The sequence below is a fragment of the Tubulanus polymorphus genome, chromosome 3, assembly GCF_964204645.1.
Source record: "Tubulanus polymorphus chromosome 3, tnTubPoly1.2, whole genome shotgun sequence".
Lineage (NCBI taxonomy): Eukaryota > Metazoa > Nemertea > Palaeonemertea > Tubulaniformes > Tubulanidae > Tubulanus > Tubulanus polymorphus.
Window position 1 is genome coordinate 16,208,290 of NC_134027.1, and position 20,743 is coordinate 16,229,032.

At 34.4% G+C, this 20,743-nt stretch overlaps 1 protein-coding gene across 11 annotated transcripts in view; it reads right to left on the reverse strand.

Moving 5' to 3' along the window:
- Nucleotides 1-20,743, reverse strand: part of LOC141901878 (ELKS/Rab6-interacting/CAST family member 1-like) — a 237,058-nt gene that overhangs the window by 47,137 nt on the left and 169,178 nt on the right. For 6 of the 11 annotated variants that reach the window (XM_074789418.1, XM_074789415.1, XM_074789417.1 and 3 more), the window contains one exon: nt 18,943-19,074. In XM_074789418.1, coding sequence (XP_074645519.1) covers nt 18,943-19,074 — 132 coding nt within the window. Of the gene's footprint in view, nt 1-11,563; nt 11,637-14,335; nt 14,559-14,690; nt 14,765-16,923; nt 17,063-17,360; nt 17,560-18,402; nt 18,705-18,942; nt 19,075-20,743 lie in introns of those variants that run through there. The other 5 variants (XM_074789421.1, XM_074789420.1, XR_012618870.1 and 2 more) reach the window with 5 other exon arrangements.

Sequence of the window (20,743 nt, forward strand, 5' to 3'; positions counted from 1 at the left end):
TAATATTACTGAATTAATGTTTAAAATTTATCATCTAATGATAGAGTTATTGAGTGAAAAAGATAAAATCTTAATCAATACAATAATTCCAAAATTCACAATATTTAATGAAAAAGATAAACATTTAGCAATTACAGATGAAATCCCATCACTTTTAAAATAAAGAAAATTCAGTTAAATCATTATTTATACACTTACGTTATTGCCCTTTCAGAGAATATTATGTAATGTTTTTCAGAGTAGAAGACAAAAGGTTTATCCCAGACATTCCAAATGAAAAATCATTCAAAGATGTGGGAATTCAATGTAATTTAGACAATAAAATTGATACACCTAACTAGAAATATGAACCTAATGAAGAAGGGTTATGTAATTGTGGAAAATATTATACTCGAAGCAATAAATCGCACCATCTTAAATCAAAATATCATAACTCAAATAAAATAATTCAACTCTAAATAAATATATTTCATTTCAAAAATATCCAAAATAAGATATTTCAAATAACTTGTTAATTTTTAAATTTTTTTCTTAAATAAATGAATGAGAATGGTTTCATTCCAACTGGAAAAAGTGATTTAAAACATTATCTTGTAGCAGGAGGGTTAATTTTAGCCGCATTATACTTTTAATATGAAAATATCAATAAAGATCTGATTAATGAAAATATGAAATTGAGTAACAAATCAAAGAAATTAAATGGAAATAATCATGGAAATAATAACAAGAGGCCCATGGGCCTTGAAGCATTGGTAGATTATACTGTGGTATTAAGTGGTTATAATGTTTTACATCTGCAGGCAAATCTTCTATGACGATATTGATTGGGAGGACCACAGACTTAAAGGTCTATTTGTCTAGTACGATTTTATTCCTGAAAATGAATTTATTTTCTGCCGAACGATTTAGCCTAGGCTATTTGTACTGTTTAACCTCATTAATGCGATTCTCTTAAAAAGATGAAACTAGTTTATTCTGATGTTTTCCATCATGTTCCAGCCAAGATATTTATATCAATCAAGATTTGGATACAAAAACCAATTTTTACGCATGAACTGTTAGGCCCCACTGAATAATGAAAACAAAAACAGAATGATTTTTCTGAATGCAATTGCAAGACCCTCTGATCTCAGACCTCCAAGCTCTGATGCATACGTACGCATGCAAAACGTTGCAGAGAGCGATGTCGGCGTTGGTGTCACTGAGGCCGACTGGTGATTGTTTGTTTGTCTTTTTGTTTGTTTGGCTTTACGTACGTCGTTTGGATCATGGTTTCCCAAGACTGTTCCTATTGGATTGTTCATATAACCTCACGAGGGTACGGCCTTTGAAGTGTTGCCCGCACACTGTTCGCAGCCAGCAGGACTCGAACCCACTTGTCACTCAGCATTGATAGTGGATTCAACAGCATCACGCCTTATCTCACTGAGCTACCGAGGCCGCTCGATTCAATTCCAAAAAACTACAGCAGCGGCAAATAACCATCGCAATATTGCAATTTACGACAAACAACGCGTAAATTCAATCACTGTTGTTTAACGCATGGAAAAGATAATAAAAGGTATTTTTTCCCGGCGCGCATTACAAAGCGAATCTCTGCCGAGTGCGTTAGAGGGTGCTACCGCCTTATGAGTGCGCAGCAGGTGGGTAGGGTGTCCTAAAGTGAAAACTTATATTAGAATATAGCCGAATCGAATTATGCAATGTCAGTCAACTGATTGATGATACAACATGGTTGTTCTCAGCGTACTTAACAATGATATTTTCCTCCAATAAACAACTCTGGTAAAATTGAATAAAATGATCTATCTTTATTGGTGATATCGTATCATGGTGGTAGCTTATCGTTTCGTGTCATCATGAAATGGTTTTAACTTTAGTAAAGGCGTTCCCACACGATCGTTTCAGTCACGAGTAGGCTGCCGTTCCACTGCTCTAGAATTAATCTCAAATAATCCCATGGATACTGATAGTTGGAATAACAGTGATATCCAAACACTGCGATATTTATAAACCGGAGGTACATAATTTATGTTTTTCTATTCAGAAGAGGCTGTTCCCCATTCTTTACTGCCAATGTCAATGCGGATATATCGCTACGCGATTGTTTAACCTGCTCTCATCTACCAGATAATGAACGAGAAAAATGCGATCGAATAACTTTTTGGACCATTAAATCAGAAATCTGGCGACGCTATGTTGTGGGGAATAATTGAAACATTTTTTTAAGTCATTTTCAGCTGTTTCTAATGTTTTACGTGAACGGAGTGACAATTTGAAGTTACTATGAAAATGAGAAGAGTCGGCGCTATTTTTTCGTACTACTATTTTCGATCCATTTTACTAGCATTGGCATGAGGTCAACCAATGCTAATAAAAACGTTATTGAATCAGATTATTGAATTAATCTAATAAATAAATGAGTGAAAATATATTAAATTTATTACACCTTATATACAGAAATCAAAAGGATATCAAATTAATTATTATCGTATCTGGAATGGTTTCTGTTTCAATTTACTCATTAAAACAGTTATTAGAATTCTATGATACTTGTAAAATTAAATACGATGAATTAAATGATAATATCAATTATATTTCAGATAGAATGAATGATATTAAGTGTTGTGAAATATGTAACCAAAAAGTATGTCAAGAGCCCCAGGGGGGCACTATGGTCAGCCTGTCAGCTTTCCATAAAATGGCAAATGATGATGCATTCTGTGGGTTAAATTTGTCAAAATACACTCCCAGCTCAGAGTCAATACCTAATAATTCACACAATACAATCGTAGAATACAAATGTAGCACAGACAGCGACTGGATCTGGCAGGAACAAATACCTCAGATAAATCTTTTTCCTTGGTCTTACTGATTTTAATGCGGAATAGAATTGAATTTTCTGAAATTTTCTCAATAAAACAAAATTGAATTGGATTTGATATTTTTTCAAAGAATAAAATTTGAATGAATTTGTAGTTCGAGCACATGGCTAATTAGCATATCAAGGTCATCTATCCGATTTTAAAAAAAGCTATTTTTCCCGGACTTTGCACATTGGTCAATGATATTTTCTGTAGTGCTGATAAAAATGTTCCTCCCAATAACCAAATCAACTAAAGCTTTCACAGAAATCGATCTTGAAACACAATTTTAGATCTGAAAATAAAACCCGGAAGTAAAACAGTAGACGATACCGCGGGTTCACATGAACACCTGCTGATTTCTGCGGCTAAGCCAATCATAGAGGAGTCTTTGCTTTCTGATTGGCTTTTCAAAACCAATATTTTTGTGATCAGATATTCGCAAAAGCTCATATAAATTTTAACAAGGCTTTCTTTCATTTTTTCTAACTACTTATAAAATAAAGATATATTCTTTATGTACTTAAAGTACTAAGACTACTAAAGACGATAAAGATATTGGTAACTTATTCAAAGGTAAGCTATAAACATTTGAAAATAGTTTTAATATAATTTATATTTAGAATAATTATTAATAATCATAAAATAACTTAAAATCAAACTCATACGGTTTTTTAAATAAAAAACATATATAAATTATATATGTTACACTCGTATCATTCATCCAATTCTTCCAATTCATACACTCGTACACAATTCTAAATTCTATGAATCATAAGATAAATATCATATTCTTTATAATTTAGAAAAACAATAAAATGATACTAGAAACTACTAGCAGTTAAAGTTATTGTTTCTATTGCTCACTGGATTACTTTTCATTTAAATAGATTCAATTAGAAAAACAATAACTTAACTTAGTTAGTATTATATAAAGTAACTTATTATAATTCTTATTGATTTCTATTCAATTCATGTTAACATTAAATTATTTTACATTTAACTAGAATTCAATTTGAAAACAATAAACTAACTAATATCGGTCTTGTATTATTCTAGTTAAATGTAAAGAATTACAATATCATATATGAATTAATTAAAAAACTTAATTTGAATTATATAATTCATCATTTATTCGTGAATATATCTAAGATTTCTTAAACTCATATCATTTTTATACTTTTTATTACATATTTCTCAACACTTAATATCATTCAATCTATCTGAAATATAATTGATATTATCTTTTAATTCAGAGTATCTAATTTTACAAGTATCATAGAATTCTAACAGCTGTTTTAATGAGTAAATTGAAACAGAAACCATTCCAGATATCATAATAATTAATTTGATATTCTCTTGATTTCTTTAAATAAGGTGTAATAAATTTAATACATTTTCACTCATTTATTTATTGGATTAATTCACTAATCTGATTCAATAACGTTTTTATTTATATGATTGTTTCCATTTAATTTTTTCAATTTCTTACTTAATGTCATATTTTCATTAATCAAATCCTTACTAATATCCTCATTAGAAAATAAAGCGCAGCCAAAATTAAACCTCCTGCTACAAGATAATGTTTTAAATCACTTTTTCCACTTTTTTTTAAAAATTTAAAAGTAATTTGAAATATCTTATTTTGAATATTTTTGAAATGAAATATATTTATTAAGAGTTGAATTATTATATTTGAGTTATGATATTATGATTTAAGATGAAGTGATTTATTGTTTCGAGTATAATATTTTCCACAATTCTTTTCAGGTGTATCAATTTTATTGTCTAAATTACATTGAATTCCCACATCTTTGAATGATTTTTCATTTGGAATGTCTAGGATAAACCTTTTTTCTTCTACTCTGAAAAATAATACATAGCATTCTCTGAAAAGGGCAATAACGAAGGTGTATAAATAATGATTTATCTGAATTTTCATTATTTAAAAGTGATTGTATTTCATCTGTAATTATTAAAGGTTTATCTATTTCAATAAATGTTGTGAATTTTGGAGTTATTGTGTTGAATAAGAATTTATCCTTTTCATACAATAACTCTATCATTAGATGATAATTTTTAAACATTAATTCAGTAATAGGAATAAAATTTTTAATTGTAAAATATTTTTCGAATTCATGTAAATCAATATCTTTGAAATTTAGTATTTGTTCATTCATTTATTAGTAATTTTTAAAATTAAAACCGACCGTTTCCCAAACTCGTTAATTACTTGTTACTTTTTTAACAACTCGTTAGTTACTCGTTACTTCGTTAATTACTCGTAACTTTATCTCACACTTTTATAGTTAATATATATAATTGATTTTCATATATATGTCATTCACATAAATGATATTCATACATATGAAATTATTAGAGTAATAGGGTATATGTCTTTTCAGAGGCTGAAAGGTTGAGTGAGTGAAAAATAAAAATAAATTCGAGCGTGTGAGAATTTATTTTTATTTTTTGTGTGCTCGACCTTTCGACCTCTGGTATGAAAAGACATATACCCTATTACTAATGGGACCAGCATAGATGAGCAGCTTAAAAGATTAAAAACGAATTTCATTATTTAAAAATCTAAAATCTAAAATAAGTTTCGATCTCTCTCTAAATTAGACTAACAAGGTGTGAATAAATCTGACCGGGACCTGTGAATAAATTTGACCCGGGAAAATAGTGGATGTACACTACCTGGCGTGCTGATATTTTTTCGGTGTTTAAATGATGCTTTTTTTCAAACAAAATAAACTCTGGGGGTAGCACTTATAAACTTATACAAGAGCCCCAAGGGGCACAATGGCCAGCCTGTCAGATTTGCTTTTTATAAATGATGTAATCTGTGGGTTATATTTATCAATATACACTCCCTGCTCAATATCATTTACATAGTAAAATCGTGTGTTAACACAGACAGCAGGAACGAATGTAATATAGAAATACTAAGTTATTGTATTGTTCAACGCCCCTGGTGGCCATATACAAAAACCAATGAGCTTGAAACTCACCAAGATCATAGACCATGTCATGAGCTACAACTTTCCAATCGATTGAGTTAGCAAAATATGCATAGGTACGAATGTAATATAGAAATACTAAGTTATTGTATTGTTCAACGCCCCCTGGTGGCCATAAACAAAAACCAATGAGCTTGAAACTCATCTCGATCATAGAACATGTCATGAGCTACAACTTTCCAATTGATTATAGTAGCAAAATATGCTTAAGTATCAATTATGATGTGGAAAAACTTTTTTTCCACCTACGAATGAGTACTGATGACCCCAAGATGGCAGCCAAGTGCGTCATAATTGCCTGGTCAAAAATACCCTCTCGGATATAAAAGATCCCTTTCCAAAGAATACCCATTACAAATTGCAATGAAACATGGCACACCATTAGAAAGCTACAGTACTCAGAATTCAGGCCAAAATTGACATTTTTGGGAACAAAAAAGGTTACAGTACGGACATCTTGAGTCCGATCGACCCAATTTTTCTCACGCCGATGGGCCCTTGGGGATACAAATATATACGAATGATCAAGGTTATTGATAAAAGTGTCTTCAAAATTTCCCTCGAAAACTTCAAAAATGTGTAAAAAGTGCTGATTTTGGCGAACAACAATGGCTGCCAGCCGGCCATCTTGAATCTGACAGGGCCAGTTTTTGGCCTGAAGATGTGTCTAGGGTAGATACACGTATAAACCAAATATCAAGACATTACCTTGAAGCGTCTTCAAAACTTTGGAACTCTCACGAACTATCTAGATGGTTATCTCTCGACCTAAATAGCTTCAAGAGCCATCTCAAAACAACTTTGTTCCATGCACCATACCATTAACTCTCGGAAAGCGAATTGTATTTAACATTTTTTTGGCAGAATAAAATTTGATTGAATTTGCAATTCGGGCACATGGCTAATTAGCATATCAAGGTCATACACCGATTTGGTAAAACCTTTTTTGTCGCGAACCTTGCGCAATTGTCAAGGATGAATTTTCTGTAGAGCAAATAAAAATTCCTCCCAAACACCAAATCAACTAAAGATTTCATAGAAATCGATCTTGAAATACAATTTTAAATCTTAAAATAAAACCCGGAAGTAAAACAGTAGACGATACCGCGGGTTCGCGTGAACACCTGATTTCTGTAAACGAAATGTTGGTTGTGACAAAATTGTTCAGACGGTTTTAGGTGGTAATACGTAGGCTACGGAAACGTAACGACCATGGTCGACCTTTTCGATGAAATCAGGCCTATGTGATATCCAAATTTTGACTTTTTTATTCTCCAGACCTCCCTGATATAGAAATAAAAAATTGTGGTGGTACGAAAGTGCAATCACAGCGCCGACGGGGACAGCGCCGTGTCAGAGATCGGCGGAGTGAAAATTGAGGTGGACGAACACGAAGAAGTAGGCTATTGCGCTACTTGAATCACGAAAATTCCTGGCGCGGCCCCCGACGCTTTTCGTTGATTAAGTAATAAAAATATCATGCAATGGGTTTTCACAATCTACCGCTGGTATTTACCGGATTTCAATAAGAAGCCTCATCAAGCAGTTTGTGTTACAAAACTCCTTATAGATAATCTTAAAGTTATTGAAAATAAAGAAATGTATCAGACATTTTCGATTTTCTTCACACCTGATTATGATCTTTAGGGAGAGAGTGAAGAAGCCTACAATTATATAAAATAAGCATTTAAAAGTGAAACCATCAGACTGTGAGTAGGTGATCATTATTTTCAGATGCAGGACCTAATAGTGTGACCTAGACTAGCATGTGAAGGTTTACCCATTTATATTTTTGGGAGAAGATATAGCAAGAACGAATAACATTCTGAAATAAAAATTCACATTTATCCCATTACCCGTTTTTGATTTAATCCATATGAGTAACTACTCCAAAATATAAAAATTTGAATCGTTAAAAACTTAGATTAGCACAACAATAATTTGCAAAAGGCAAAGCGGTTTACCTTTGCGATATCTAGAAGAACGTACAATTACAGCTGTGGGAAGCATGACACCAAATTTGATATTGGCCTTTTTGCATTTTTTTTGTATTCAGCAAAAACAAAACTAGGAAGAAAAATAAACAGTCCCAAAATTCATATTTAAGGACTACCGGCTCATTTTCTTCCTGATCACCCAAAGCTAGCATTTGTGGCAATATTTTCATTTAAATCGCGTTCACACGACGACTAGTTAGACTGGTCTAAAATGGGTCTGTACCTGTTCCCATCTGGTGAGCGTTCACACAGCGTTTTGACATGCCGTGATAAAATCACCTGTCACCGGGCCCACAAGATGTCACCATCTGCTAAATAATTAATTGAAGGCTCCTGGATGAAGTCTCGATTCCACCAGATCCACCAGAGAGAAGTAGAGCAAGACATTCTTCATTTGCCCAATTCGATCCTCTGTCAGCTTTAGACATTTTTGCGAATTAGATTTTATTCTATCACGCTGAAACTCTATGTGTCGTTTAAACACAGTTCAAAGCACGGCAGTAAAACGGATAGGCCTAATGATCGCGATATACGAATTATAATCGCGATATACGAAACATTTCCATAGAATAGGGAGGAAAAACAGTAGTACAGTACTACAGGACAAATAATTACATTAACGGTAATAAAAGCATTTAAAACTTAATAAACTGGACTCACACCCTACCACAGAGATTCAGAATTACAATTTAGACCGGACCTGGTACCTGTTTCTGTCCACACGCACATATATAGACCGGTCCAAATTTGGTCTGGACCTGTTTCGCTCTTTTAGACAGTGCCAAATTAGACCGGTCTAGTAGCCTGGTCTAATTTGGAACACTATTTTTGCCCGTGTGAACACTTGGTACGGTCTAAATTGGACCGCACCAAATTTAGACCGGTCTTAATTTCGTCGTGTGAACGCGCCTTTAGGTTTTAAATTATGTTTAATGCTCTATCCAATCATTACAGTTTCGAACAGCCTCTTGAAAGCAGATATATGATGAGACAGCAAATACTCATCAGAACTTGACAAAACATAATTTTAATGTCATTTGATATGTGTAGAGCGCTAACAAGTAATTAAATATATCTGCCACCTGCAGCTATGTTGGAAGAGTGAGTAAGCAAATACTCGACAGGTTTCATCCATGGGCTGGCTTACCCCATTACACAAACCAAGTTTAGAAGAAATGGCATGTTATTTGATGTATGTAGAGAACTAACAAGCAATTCAAGTTATCAGCTGGGGCAACCATATAGAAGCGAGTTAAGCGTAAAAACAAATTTTCGGTAGGTTTCATCCAAGGGCTTAACCCATTACACATTCCAAGTTTAAAAGAAATCCATGTTATTTGATGTGTGTAGCGTGCTAAGGAGGCAAAAGCACATGGCTCACAATCGCACAGTGCATGCTGGGTAAAATAGAATGTTAAAGGGTAACTGATACTTTTTTTTAAATTTCAAAATATGATGTATTCTATTGATCTATACACTCATCTTCAACCGTTCTGTTCCAAAATGTTTAGTTTATGCGCAATTTGTGATTTTGTTACAAGATTTTTGACCTCATTTGTTGTTTACATCGCTTCCTGTTCAGCGTCGGCTAAATTAGCAGGTGCGCGCTGCAACGTCATTAAAGGTAGCGCTGAGAAATATTGTCTATAGAAATGCATTGAATTTTGAGGAAACTGTGTGTATTTTCTGTTATATCTCAATGCCAGATTGTTTTACAGCTTTGAAACTGGCCTGGGAGGTAAAAGGATCTATTGTCTATTGCATAAAACTATTTCAAAGAATCAATGAGTAATTTGAATAGGCTAAATCGATCAAATTGAAGATGCAGATTTCAATCCGATGCTATGAAGCTATTTAAGTACCCTATGCTAAGCTCTGAGCACTGTTACTGCTGCTCCATAGTTCATCTATTAGTTCAGCACCACAAGCATACTATACAGTGTCTTATAAGCGATCACAGATTTCGATCTCGCTAAAGAATAAATAGATTCATATTCGTTTACTATTTACTATTTTTCATAGTCATTTAAGACTAAGTAGTTTGAAAACTAACACTTCAAAACTCTACAAAAACTTTCAATAAATTTCTACAGCCTTTACAACAAATATTCAAAGGAATAATGTTTTTCAATTAAAGTTTCACGCTGCAATAGAGTTTTGATAGTTTACATCACAAATCTTTCTCGAACATTATTTCTAAGTTTTAAAATAGGATGGATGAGGAAATATTCTAATTTTGTGACCAAAGCCGCTACCAATACGAGGTACATTTCAAGAAAAGAATTGAAATTGTTCTTGCAGCTAATTCTGTCTAAGTTTCATCAGTTCTTAGATCTAACCATGATCTTACTTACTATCACTAAATGATAATACAAAACGATGATTTAAACATCCGTGTTCTTTGCTGTCTACTAGAAAATGCCATGGATTGCTATTCAAATCCTATTTTTGCGCTTAGTTTGAACAGTTATGGTCCGCTCAACAGCTAATTATAATCATTGATATGTAGACTTTCAAAATCATGAGGCATTTTGTCTCAATTCGAATGCCAAATAGGTATAAGTTGAATTGAATTGATAAGTTGAATAAGTTGAATTGCTCTAGCTTATTTCCTATTCATTTCTATAGATATCATTTCCGGGCCGTCACTTTAGTGACGTAGTTCTATTAATAGACACAGTACCACACGTTCAGCAGAAGCAATGTATACACTGAACAGGTGCTCGAACATCAGTCATCAATTCTGACTAGATTGAAAAGATTTTTCCAATAATGAAATCACCTAGCCTTATTGTATACTATACTATATTGTTTAGTGTAAAAAGTTGAAAATCTTTAAAAAAGTGTCAGTTACCTTTTAACTTGCCCTACTAGGGTGACATAATTTGTGAAATTTTCAATACTGTATACAGCTATTTTATGAGTTTTATAGATATTTTCCTGTTTCAACAACACACAATGAATATGAATATGTATTTACAACTAACATATATTCAAATATTTGAACAAAATATTTCATTTCTTTAATCGAATTATAACAGTAATACATTATTAACTCAGTCACTTTGTTCAGAAACCAGATCGAATAATTGATAGAACAGATTGAGTTCTTTAATAGCGGTGTTATAATAGCATAATGTTGGATGAATGACAATAGATCTATTGTGTGATCATGGGGAGAACAGATGGAGTGCGAGATATGGCTAATCTAATCAAAATAGATCTTACCCCCGGTCTAGCCCTTACAAAAAATTCACATATGTTATGTGCGTGAATAACACACATTACATGTCTGAAAGGCGTGAAAGACACCAAAAACTCATGCGATTCCAGCCATCACACGTGTGATCTGTGATGTGGTTGCCCATGACACGTGTGAATTACACATGATCACACGTGTCATTGTGAAATACATGTGTGATTCACACATGTGATTGGTTTAACAACACAGATCACATGTGTAACCGCTGGGATCACACATGTCATAGAATAACACATGTGATTAACATCAGTTATTCCAATCTGCAACACGTGTGATTGTACATGTGATCACTTCGGATATGAACCATTCAAATGTTGCTTCCAAATTCTGAACATCTGCATTTTTGTCATCGATTCCATTTTGGAATAAAAATATTTCCATAACTGTACTCATTATTTCAACATTTTCAACACATACGTGGTTAGATTTTAGGCCACGCCAACAGTGCAAAAACCTAGTATGTCCATTCCTAGTTTGTATTTCCATTCGGCTAAATTAATAAAAATTAGGTCATTATATATTTTTGCATTCGCTGTTGAGTTAAAAAAAACATAAACATTCAAAAAAGACTTCGAAAAATTATCAGGTATTTACGGGATTCGAGCCGTTCATGACAGCTAGCAAAGGAATGGGAATGAGCATGCAGGTATGCATGGCGCCATTTGCAATTATTTCGAGGATGTTTTTAGCCCACTTGGGGCTTACGTCCCAGCTGGCTATTGCGTCGTCCGTCCGTTCGTCCGTAGACGGAATCCAGTTATTTTGTGAAGTTTTGAAGACGTTTTAAGGTAATGTCTTGATATTTGGTTTATACATGTATCTACCCTACACAGATCTTAAGCCCAAAAACGGGCCCTGTCTGATTCAGGGTGGACTGGAAGCCATTGTTGTTTGCCAAAATCAGCACTTTTTACACATTTTCCAAGTTTTCGAGGGAAAATTTGAAGACGCTTTGATCAATTACCTTGATCTTTCGTTTATATTTGAATCTACCAAGGGCCCATCAGCATAAGAAAAATTGGGTCGATCTGACTCAAGATGGCCGTCCTATGACTTTTTTAGTGCCCTAAAATGTCAATTTTGGTCCGAATTCTAGGTCCTGTAGCTTCCTACTGGTTTGCCATTTCTCATTACAATTTGTGATGGGTATTCTTTGGAAAGGGATGTTTTATACCTGAGACAGGTATTTTTGGTCAGCCAATTATGACGCAATTGGCGGCCATCTTGGTGTCATCAAGACTCATTCGTAGGTGGGAAAAAGTTTTTCCACGTTTAATTGATACCTAAGCATATTGTGTTACTATATTCAATTGGAAAGTTGTACCCCATAACGTGTTCTATGATTTTGGTGAGTTTCAAGGTCATTGGTTTTTGTATGTGGCCACCAGGATATTTTGTTACCACAATCAATTGCAAAGTTGAAGCTCATGACATCTTCCATGATTTTGGTGAGTTTTAAGGACATTAGTTATTGTATATGGTCACCAGGGGGCGTTGAATAGTAGAATAACTTAGTATTTCCTTATTAGATTGGTACCTAGGCATATTTTGTTACCACGATCAATAGCAAAGTTGTATTTCATGACATGTACTACGATTGTGGTGAGTTTTAAGGTCATTGGGTTTTGCATGGTCACCAGGGGGCGTTGAATAGTAGAATAACTTAGTATTTCCATATTAAATTGGTAACGAGGCATATTTTGTTATCACAATCAATTAAAAAATCATAGCTGCTGACATGTTCTATGATTTTAGTGGGTTTCAAGGTCATTGGTTTTTGTATATGGTCACTAGGGGGTGTTATGTATTGAAATTGTTAAATTGTTGAGCATTTGAAACCACTTCCAAAGTGGGCATGGTGTCCGCCCTGGACCCCTAGTTGCTGTTTTTAGTCAATTTTCATGGTTAATTCCATAGTTCGAACAGTCTGGTGTTTGAATTCAAGCTCCAAGGCAAGTATTATTGTGTTTCATCAAATATTTATAGTCGACGATGATGATTGAATTTACTGTAATCGGTAAAATCTGTGGCGTGTGCTGAATCAATTAAATCAAATTCATCCAAACTTTATTTGATGCATGGCAAAGTACAACATGTCCATGTCTAGCTTTTTCAAGTAGGCCTAGCTTACACCATGAACTCTTTTTAAATCACAATCTGTCCAGTCATGAAAAGACCATTTATGAATGGAAAGGCTCAGTGAAAGTCAGATTGTGAAACTTAACCTAAACCTCAGTCAGATCCTATCTAATCTTTCCATTTATGTACAGGTGTAAACGTAAAACCAAGCACGAGGCATGTCGCCTCTCAGTTCCCCACGAAATCCAAGAGATGTGGAATAGGCTTATATAGTTTTAATGCGGTAGCTGTCCAAAGTGATAGTGACATTGACGATGAAGACGTAGAATACGATTATGACGACCCAGATTATGTACCGGCGGAAGATGAGGATGAACAGTGTCAAGAAGATGAAAGGTATGTCGTATAGATATTAATTTGAGAAGTTCCTAGGCCTAACTTATTCATACTAAATATGAAATATTCTTATGTAGGTATACATGTACCCCTGGTGTCTAATTTCAGGGATGAATCGTAGCAACCTGGTGAGAAATTCTATATGATCTCCGAGAGTCAACTGATGTCGCTGTTCAAAATGTGCCCGCAATGTGTCACTGAAACAGAGCCCAAAATTAAAACATCAAATGGAACTGACATCTCTGTGCATCAGGAATGCCAATCTGGGTTTTTTGGTTTTAAGCGTGTCTGGCACAGCCAACCGAAAATAGCCAATGTGCCTGTGGGAAATATATCTCTCAGTGCTGCAATACTTTTTGCTGGATTGGCTCCAATAAAGCCTTGCGTTTGTTTCAACATATGAATGTGCAGAGCATTTCATATGATACGTTGATGAAACATCAATCAAAGTACTTAATTCCAGCCGTGAATGAGGTGTTTACCAGAGAAAGTGAGGCTCTGTTGTCATCTTTGAAAGAAAAAGATTCCGATGGTATTGTTGCCCTTGGTGATGGTAGAGCTGACAGTCCTGGTAGGCCCATGCACTTTTTACGTTTGAAATTATCATAATTCAAATTAGCAATTTTCCATGCCAATTTACCTGATTTTCATCTAGGTCACACTGCCAAATATGGAACCTATACCATAATGGAAAAGAACTCGAACAAAATCATATCGGCAAAGCTTGTACAGGTGTGTAAAATATTGTAAATTAGTTCTTATAAAAATTACACATTTCTCTTTTAATTTAACTTATAACATCGACTTCATTCTTTAGTCAAACGAAGTAACATCTAGTTCGGCCATGGAGAAGGAAGGGTTGATACGAGCTCTTGATGAACTGTCATCATTTGGTATCGTTGTCAAAGAACTGGTGACTGACAGACACGTTTCTATCCTGAAAATGATGAGAACTGATTATTCCAACATTAAACACAGTTTTGATGTTTGGCATCTTGAAAAAAGTAGGGTATCTGACTTTTGTTACAAATTTGTTTTCAAAATGATTGTTCAAACAATATTTCCTCACCTTTTTAGGTCTTGGAAAAAAGCTATTGGCTGTTGGTAATGAAAGAGGGTGTCAGCTCGTCTATGATTGGAAGCCTGCAATATCTAAACATCTGTATTGGTGTGCCACTAATGGTGGTGATGGAGAAAAATGAGGCTATCTGGGTGGCTCTTTCTAATCATATACAAGATATACACGTCCATGATAACCCCTATTGTCCTGCATGTCAACACGGAGAAATAGCAGAAAGAGAACATTTCACTAGCCGTAAGTTTAAGCTGTAACTGTTGTCATAACATGGCTATGTTGTTTTCTATTGTTGATCATATTTTGACTCCTTTAACAGTTAATTGATGGACACTATATGTAATGGTAAATCTCATTGATGGACACTATGTTGTTGCTTTTGGCTTTACTTGTTACATGTATTTACACACTTCTAATCTATTTTCTCTCACTATAAGCTTATGTGTAATTCTGTGCAGGCACATTGATGCCATGAATCCTACAAAAAGCCTTTATTTAGGGGCTGGACTAGAGACTATATGGGTTGAAGGGGCTATATCTAAAATATCTATCACCAAAGTATCTTTTGCTCACATTCTCCTGGTTTATCCTACAGCACTTTTTTTTACATTTCGGTAAATTGCACTGTGGTTACACTGGTACATATATATACTATAATATTTATAAAAAGATATATATCATGAAGTATTAATCTTCATATTCCATGTATAGATTCGAAGGCATATACCAGGCTGACTGATGTAGCATTCAAAACACATTTCAAGAATGATGTAAAATGTCTATCGCCGAACAGTGTAACGTCTGGAGTTGAGTCTTTCCATTCACTCCTCAATCATCTAGCGCAAAAATGCTACCAATACATTTTAGTTATCATGGAATAACAGCTAGGTAGGAATTTGTTAGCATATCAGTTCGATTCCTAATAACAAGAATTGAGGATCTCTGCTGAAAAACAATGCGATTGTTATATTCAATTCTGTACATTTGCTTGATCTACAGGTATCTTATTGCTGTATTACATCACAATGAAAACGTCAACAGAAGACAGGCTGAGACCAAAGACGGGGAAGATAGATATAACGTTGTGTATCCCAAGTTCAAGAAAGGAAGTCATGCACTATGCAAAGTGTTTGAGCAAGCAACCTTTAGTAAGTTTCAAACATGGACTTTTAGAGTATACACGTACATGTACATGTATTTGTATCTTAAAATTGAATTTTTCTTTTTTCCAGACTACATTAAACCACTTATGGCCTGTGTCTTCGGGCGCCTTGCATCTGGGAGGAAATACTTGAGTGATAGAACTAAACCACCACCTCTCTCAAGTTCAGCAAAAAAAAATCACAAAAGGTGAAGCTTTTAGATTGCATAAGACCAGAATGACCAGGTTCACGGAAGACAAAGAGTAGATGACGGTTGAGTTCTCGGATGCTAGAACATAATTAATAATTTAAGAATATAACTTTCTTTCAACCGAATTGTTTTATTAGAAAATTTAAGTTACAAAATTTAATACTTGTATATACAAGTTTTAACAGTAATTAATTCAATGTTGGTAATTAAAATCCACGGTTTCATCAGGATAGGTTTCTCGAATTATTTTGACCACACACGAAGGAAGAGGAACTCTTTTCTTTTTGCCAAGGATTCCATTAGCACTATTGTATAAAGCGACGATAACCTGTGTATCTGTACTTCCTGTAAATATTTCCAAAAATGGCGAAAATTAATTCATAGTTCCATGTTGTTTAACTAACGAAACTGAACATTTGAGCGAAAAATTGTTACAAAATATATGTGATCACATTAATTGAATAATAATATATGAAGCCTATATCTATTGAGACATAATCTATGGCTTTTTACTTACGCTATATTTGGCATGTCTGGTTCAATGTAGCCATCTGCCTTTAGGTACTGATACCCCATTTCAAGTGACCAAGGATCCAAGCATACAGAGTGGAACCCAGGATGCGCAAATATGCATCTTATATCGCTCCCACCCTCTTCTGCGACAAACTGTTCCATTTTTCCAAGCACTGGGTTTTTTTCTTGGCAGCAGTAACTCTCCTCAATCATTTCCATAGGAATGCAGTTCTGACACTGACACCTAGAGATAGAGAACTAATACATGTACAGAGCCATTAAATTTGAATTAGGCCTACTGGTAACTGAGAGCAGAAATATATCAATCTGATGTAGCCCTTACCAATCATTATTCCCTATCCTCTGAATTTCCTCCACACACTCCATAGCACCAATGTTATCTTCTCTCTGTTCTTTGCGAAGTGGTTCAAGGGCATATGGATCGAGAATTAGGCCTACTGGCCCATTATCACTTCCAAGGTCATCATCACTCCCTGAATCTGGTGATTTTTAAATAAATAAATCAGATATAGTCATATAGCTCCGTTTCGGTTTGAACTACATGATTGCTCGTATGTTTGAGTGAGTAAAGTTTGTTTACTTCAGTGGTAGCCTCAAAAGCAAGCAGTTAAACTGTTCGCTATATCTACCGTACTGAACCCGGAAGTAAAATCAGCAAGTGAGCTTGCCGACAGAGGGAAGATAAATTAAAATCTTAGCATTAGTACAACTCAGATTGACTCTTGAGTGAGAGGGAACATGCTTCACAATAAAGGATATTAGAATACGTAAAAATACCTGCACCAGATGATGTATCGGCAGCAGAATCAGACTCTAAATCCGAGTAGTCACTGTCGCTTAACGCATTGCTGGGTACTGCCATTTTGTTTATATAAACCTCTGACGTCATCAGGTCACGTGATACATTCGCGCATTTTCAGTACTGTACATTGATTTTAGGCAATTTTATACGCGATAATTATTACTTTATAGATTTCTAAAAATAAAAACACGGACACATTCAACTACCAAAATGTATTTATTTTCAATCTCCAAGACCTGTTAACTCAAATTCTAGAACTACTTTAATCACTTACAAATGAAAATGGAATTTTCCATTATTAATTTAGGGAGTAAGTACATACATTTCCTTGAGTAGTGATTTATGTATATAAAAAATGAAACGTATACTTTCAGCCGGAACAAATTACTGAAAAAGAGTCTGTTATGGTAGGTGTGACCAGATGATTGATATTAGGGATATTGATTTATTGGTTTATTGTTTGGAATTGTGTGCAATATTAAAAGGTTTTATAAATTTGTCTCATTCCAGATCAATGTTTTGAAGTACAGATCAGGGGTTACCATGGTCGAAATTAGAAAGAAGATTGGACAAAACCTGAAACAGTATAAATCGATGAAGTAAATCTGTAAATATTTGAAAATAAAATTCCCATTAACATGTACACAAGTGAGTTATTACATTTGCTTGGTAATTTTGAAACTACATTTCGTTTTGCCATTATGTGGATCTCCTTTCAGGCAATGAGTTTTTAGGAAATTGTGAAGTTTGGATAAAACATCATGTCCAGAGAAAGAAGTGGTCAAATTTTGACCATTATGAATGTGTATTTATACCACTTCGTGAATAGTCGTGTGGAGCCTGAACAATGAGGATGACTGCAGATCACATGCGTTTTAAATCACACATGAATGTGTTATATGACATGTGTGATTCACATTCAGGGCTGTATCACACGTGTGATCTTTTAAATCACACGTGTGATAATGTCCCATTTTTACACATTTGAATCACACATGTTTTTTGTAAGGGAGAGCAGGGATGAGATGCTATTGCCATAAAATCTGTGGTATTCGATGACTTAAGTACCAGAATGTCAGCATTTGCGTGGCCCGAAGCATTTATAGGGGGATTATGGGGTCTGGCCCAGAGAAAATATTAGAAATTAGAAGTGTTTTCCTTGCGTATAACGAATCCATAACAACCACCATATCTTTTCCATATTTCTAATGTGGCACCTCCACATTCCATTGACAATCAGCATCTCAAGCAGTACATGTCAAGCCCCTGGATTGTTGTTTTTTAAATGTGCCGAAGACATGACTACTGTTGTCACATGCCTGCAATCAATTATATATATACTTGTATATTTTCGTATACAGAAATCTGCGGAATTCTCATCCCATCTACAGAGGGTGATATCACAAAATTTCTGCAGGGAATTCTCTTCCCATCTGGTGGGTGATATCAAAAGTTGATGTGTGCGATCCAACCAGTTAAGGATAATGGCTATGTTTTTCCAAGAAAATTCATATGTAAGAAAAACGCTTATGGGTGACACAGCTGGAGAACTGTTACCTTTTCTTGCAGATCTTCTAATTGATTTTGATGTTCAGCCACTGCTAATTCACGTTCAGCTGTTATCTGTACACTTTCTCTTAAAGCTTCTTCCAATTCTTCGATACGCTCTTCATTCTGCTTAATTATATTCTATAAACCAAACAAATACACAAAAAGCCGTAATAAACAAATGCTAAACAATTAAGGCATATAATAAACAATAATGGTGCTGTCAAAAAGAAAATTATGAATAATTATGAATAATAATTATGAATAATCTAAAAAATTTTATTGTAAGGAAAATTCAAAGATTGTGGGCAAAATATGAAATGAATGCGAAAAAGAAAAAAGACAAAAATTATTTTCTTCTAACCATGTTCTATAGCCTGAGGTCTCTTAACAATGCAATAATTACATGCATCTGAATATAGATCAAATAGTGCTTTCTTTCTCAGAATGCTTTGTATGGTCTCATTAAGTAGTCACCATAGTTTTTGATACCAGAAATCATATCCTATAAAACTAAGGGACCAGGGACAAATGCCCAATTGGGGGGTGGTTTGAAATGCAAAAGAAACCTCAAAATTTCAATATTCAATCCCCCCGGTGAACATGAAAGAGGCATAGGATAACTATTGGGCGCTTACTTCCTGATACGATACGATGAGCTATATCAAAATCAGCTTTCTGAAGCGAGAGGAACTTTCATTTTTCTCAGTTAAAAAGATTTTTCACATCACCACTGAATCAACACAATCCTTGAATATTCATGTAACTAGATGCTCATTTCTAACAATCCACAGCTAACATAATCAGAAATATATAGCTCTTAACTAGGAGCTAAATATTCCATGACTTGTATGATCAGAGCCCTCTGAGCGTACATGTCGCCCAACCTAGTGTTTCACAATATGCATCAGAACCAATATAATAAACACATAAATTGTACATAATTCAATATTCCACCATACCAAGACAACAGGGGGCCTGGGGATCTCCCCAAGAAGATTTTCAAAAATGAAGCCCACTAAATGCATCTTAAAGTCATGACACAACCATCCACTTTCAGGCATAACCAGCAGAGATCAATTAGAGAGTTGTTATACAATCAAAGTTTTTAAAACAACATATTAACTTTTTGTGTGGACACAAAATGAGACAAAATTAAACAGCTGGCCTGAATGATCTTTAATACAACGATCCACTTTCAAGCACAAACAACACCAGATTTTGAAAATTAGAAATAGTAATAAACAACCAGTTTTTTAAACACTATATTAATATTTAAACCCATAGAGAAAAAAGCTAGCCCAAATCACACCCACATTGATATCCATACCTCTCTCTTCAGTCAAAATAGTATTTGAGAGCGCTGAATCTTACGTGGGAAATCCTGTTTTTCGAATGAGAACAAAAAATATTTTAAGACATAACGCACTAAAAATGTCGATCCAGAATTTATCCTGACACTTTTAGGAGGAAACACATGCACCGCACTCCCCTAAATCTGTCCCTGAAAACCTGTTGATTTTTTTAGACAAAACCTTTATCCATCCACGAATGCAGACTGGTGACACTAAGATAGACAGAGATTGCATGACAATTGATTGATCAAATAATTTGCCACAGGTAAAGCGGTTTACCTTTCTAGTATCTAGAAGAACGTACAATTATACATGTATTCATTTTAAAAGTTTTCACTTGCGTGTTGTTAGTTTTGGTTTAAATATGTCCAAAAAACTATAAGGGCTCTGGAAAGCATGACACAAAATTTGACATTGGCAATTCTTTGTATTTAGCATAAAAATCCAGGAAGCCA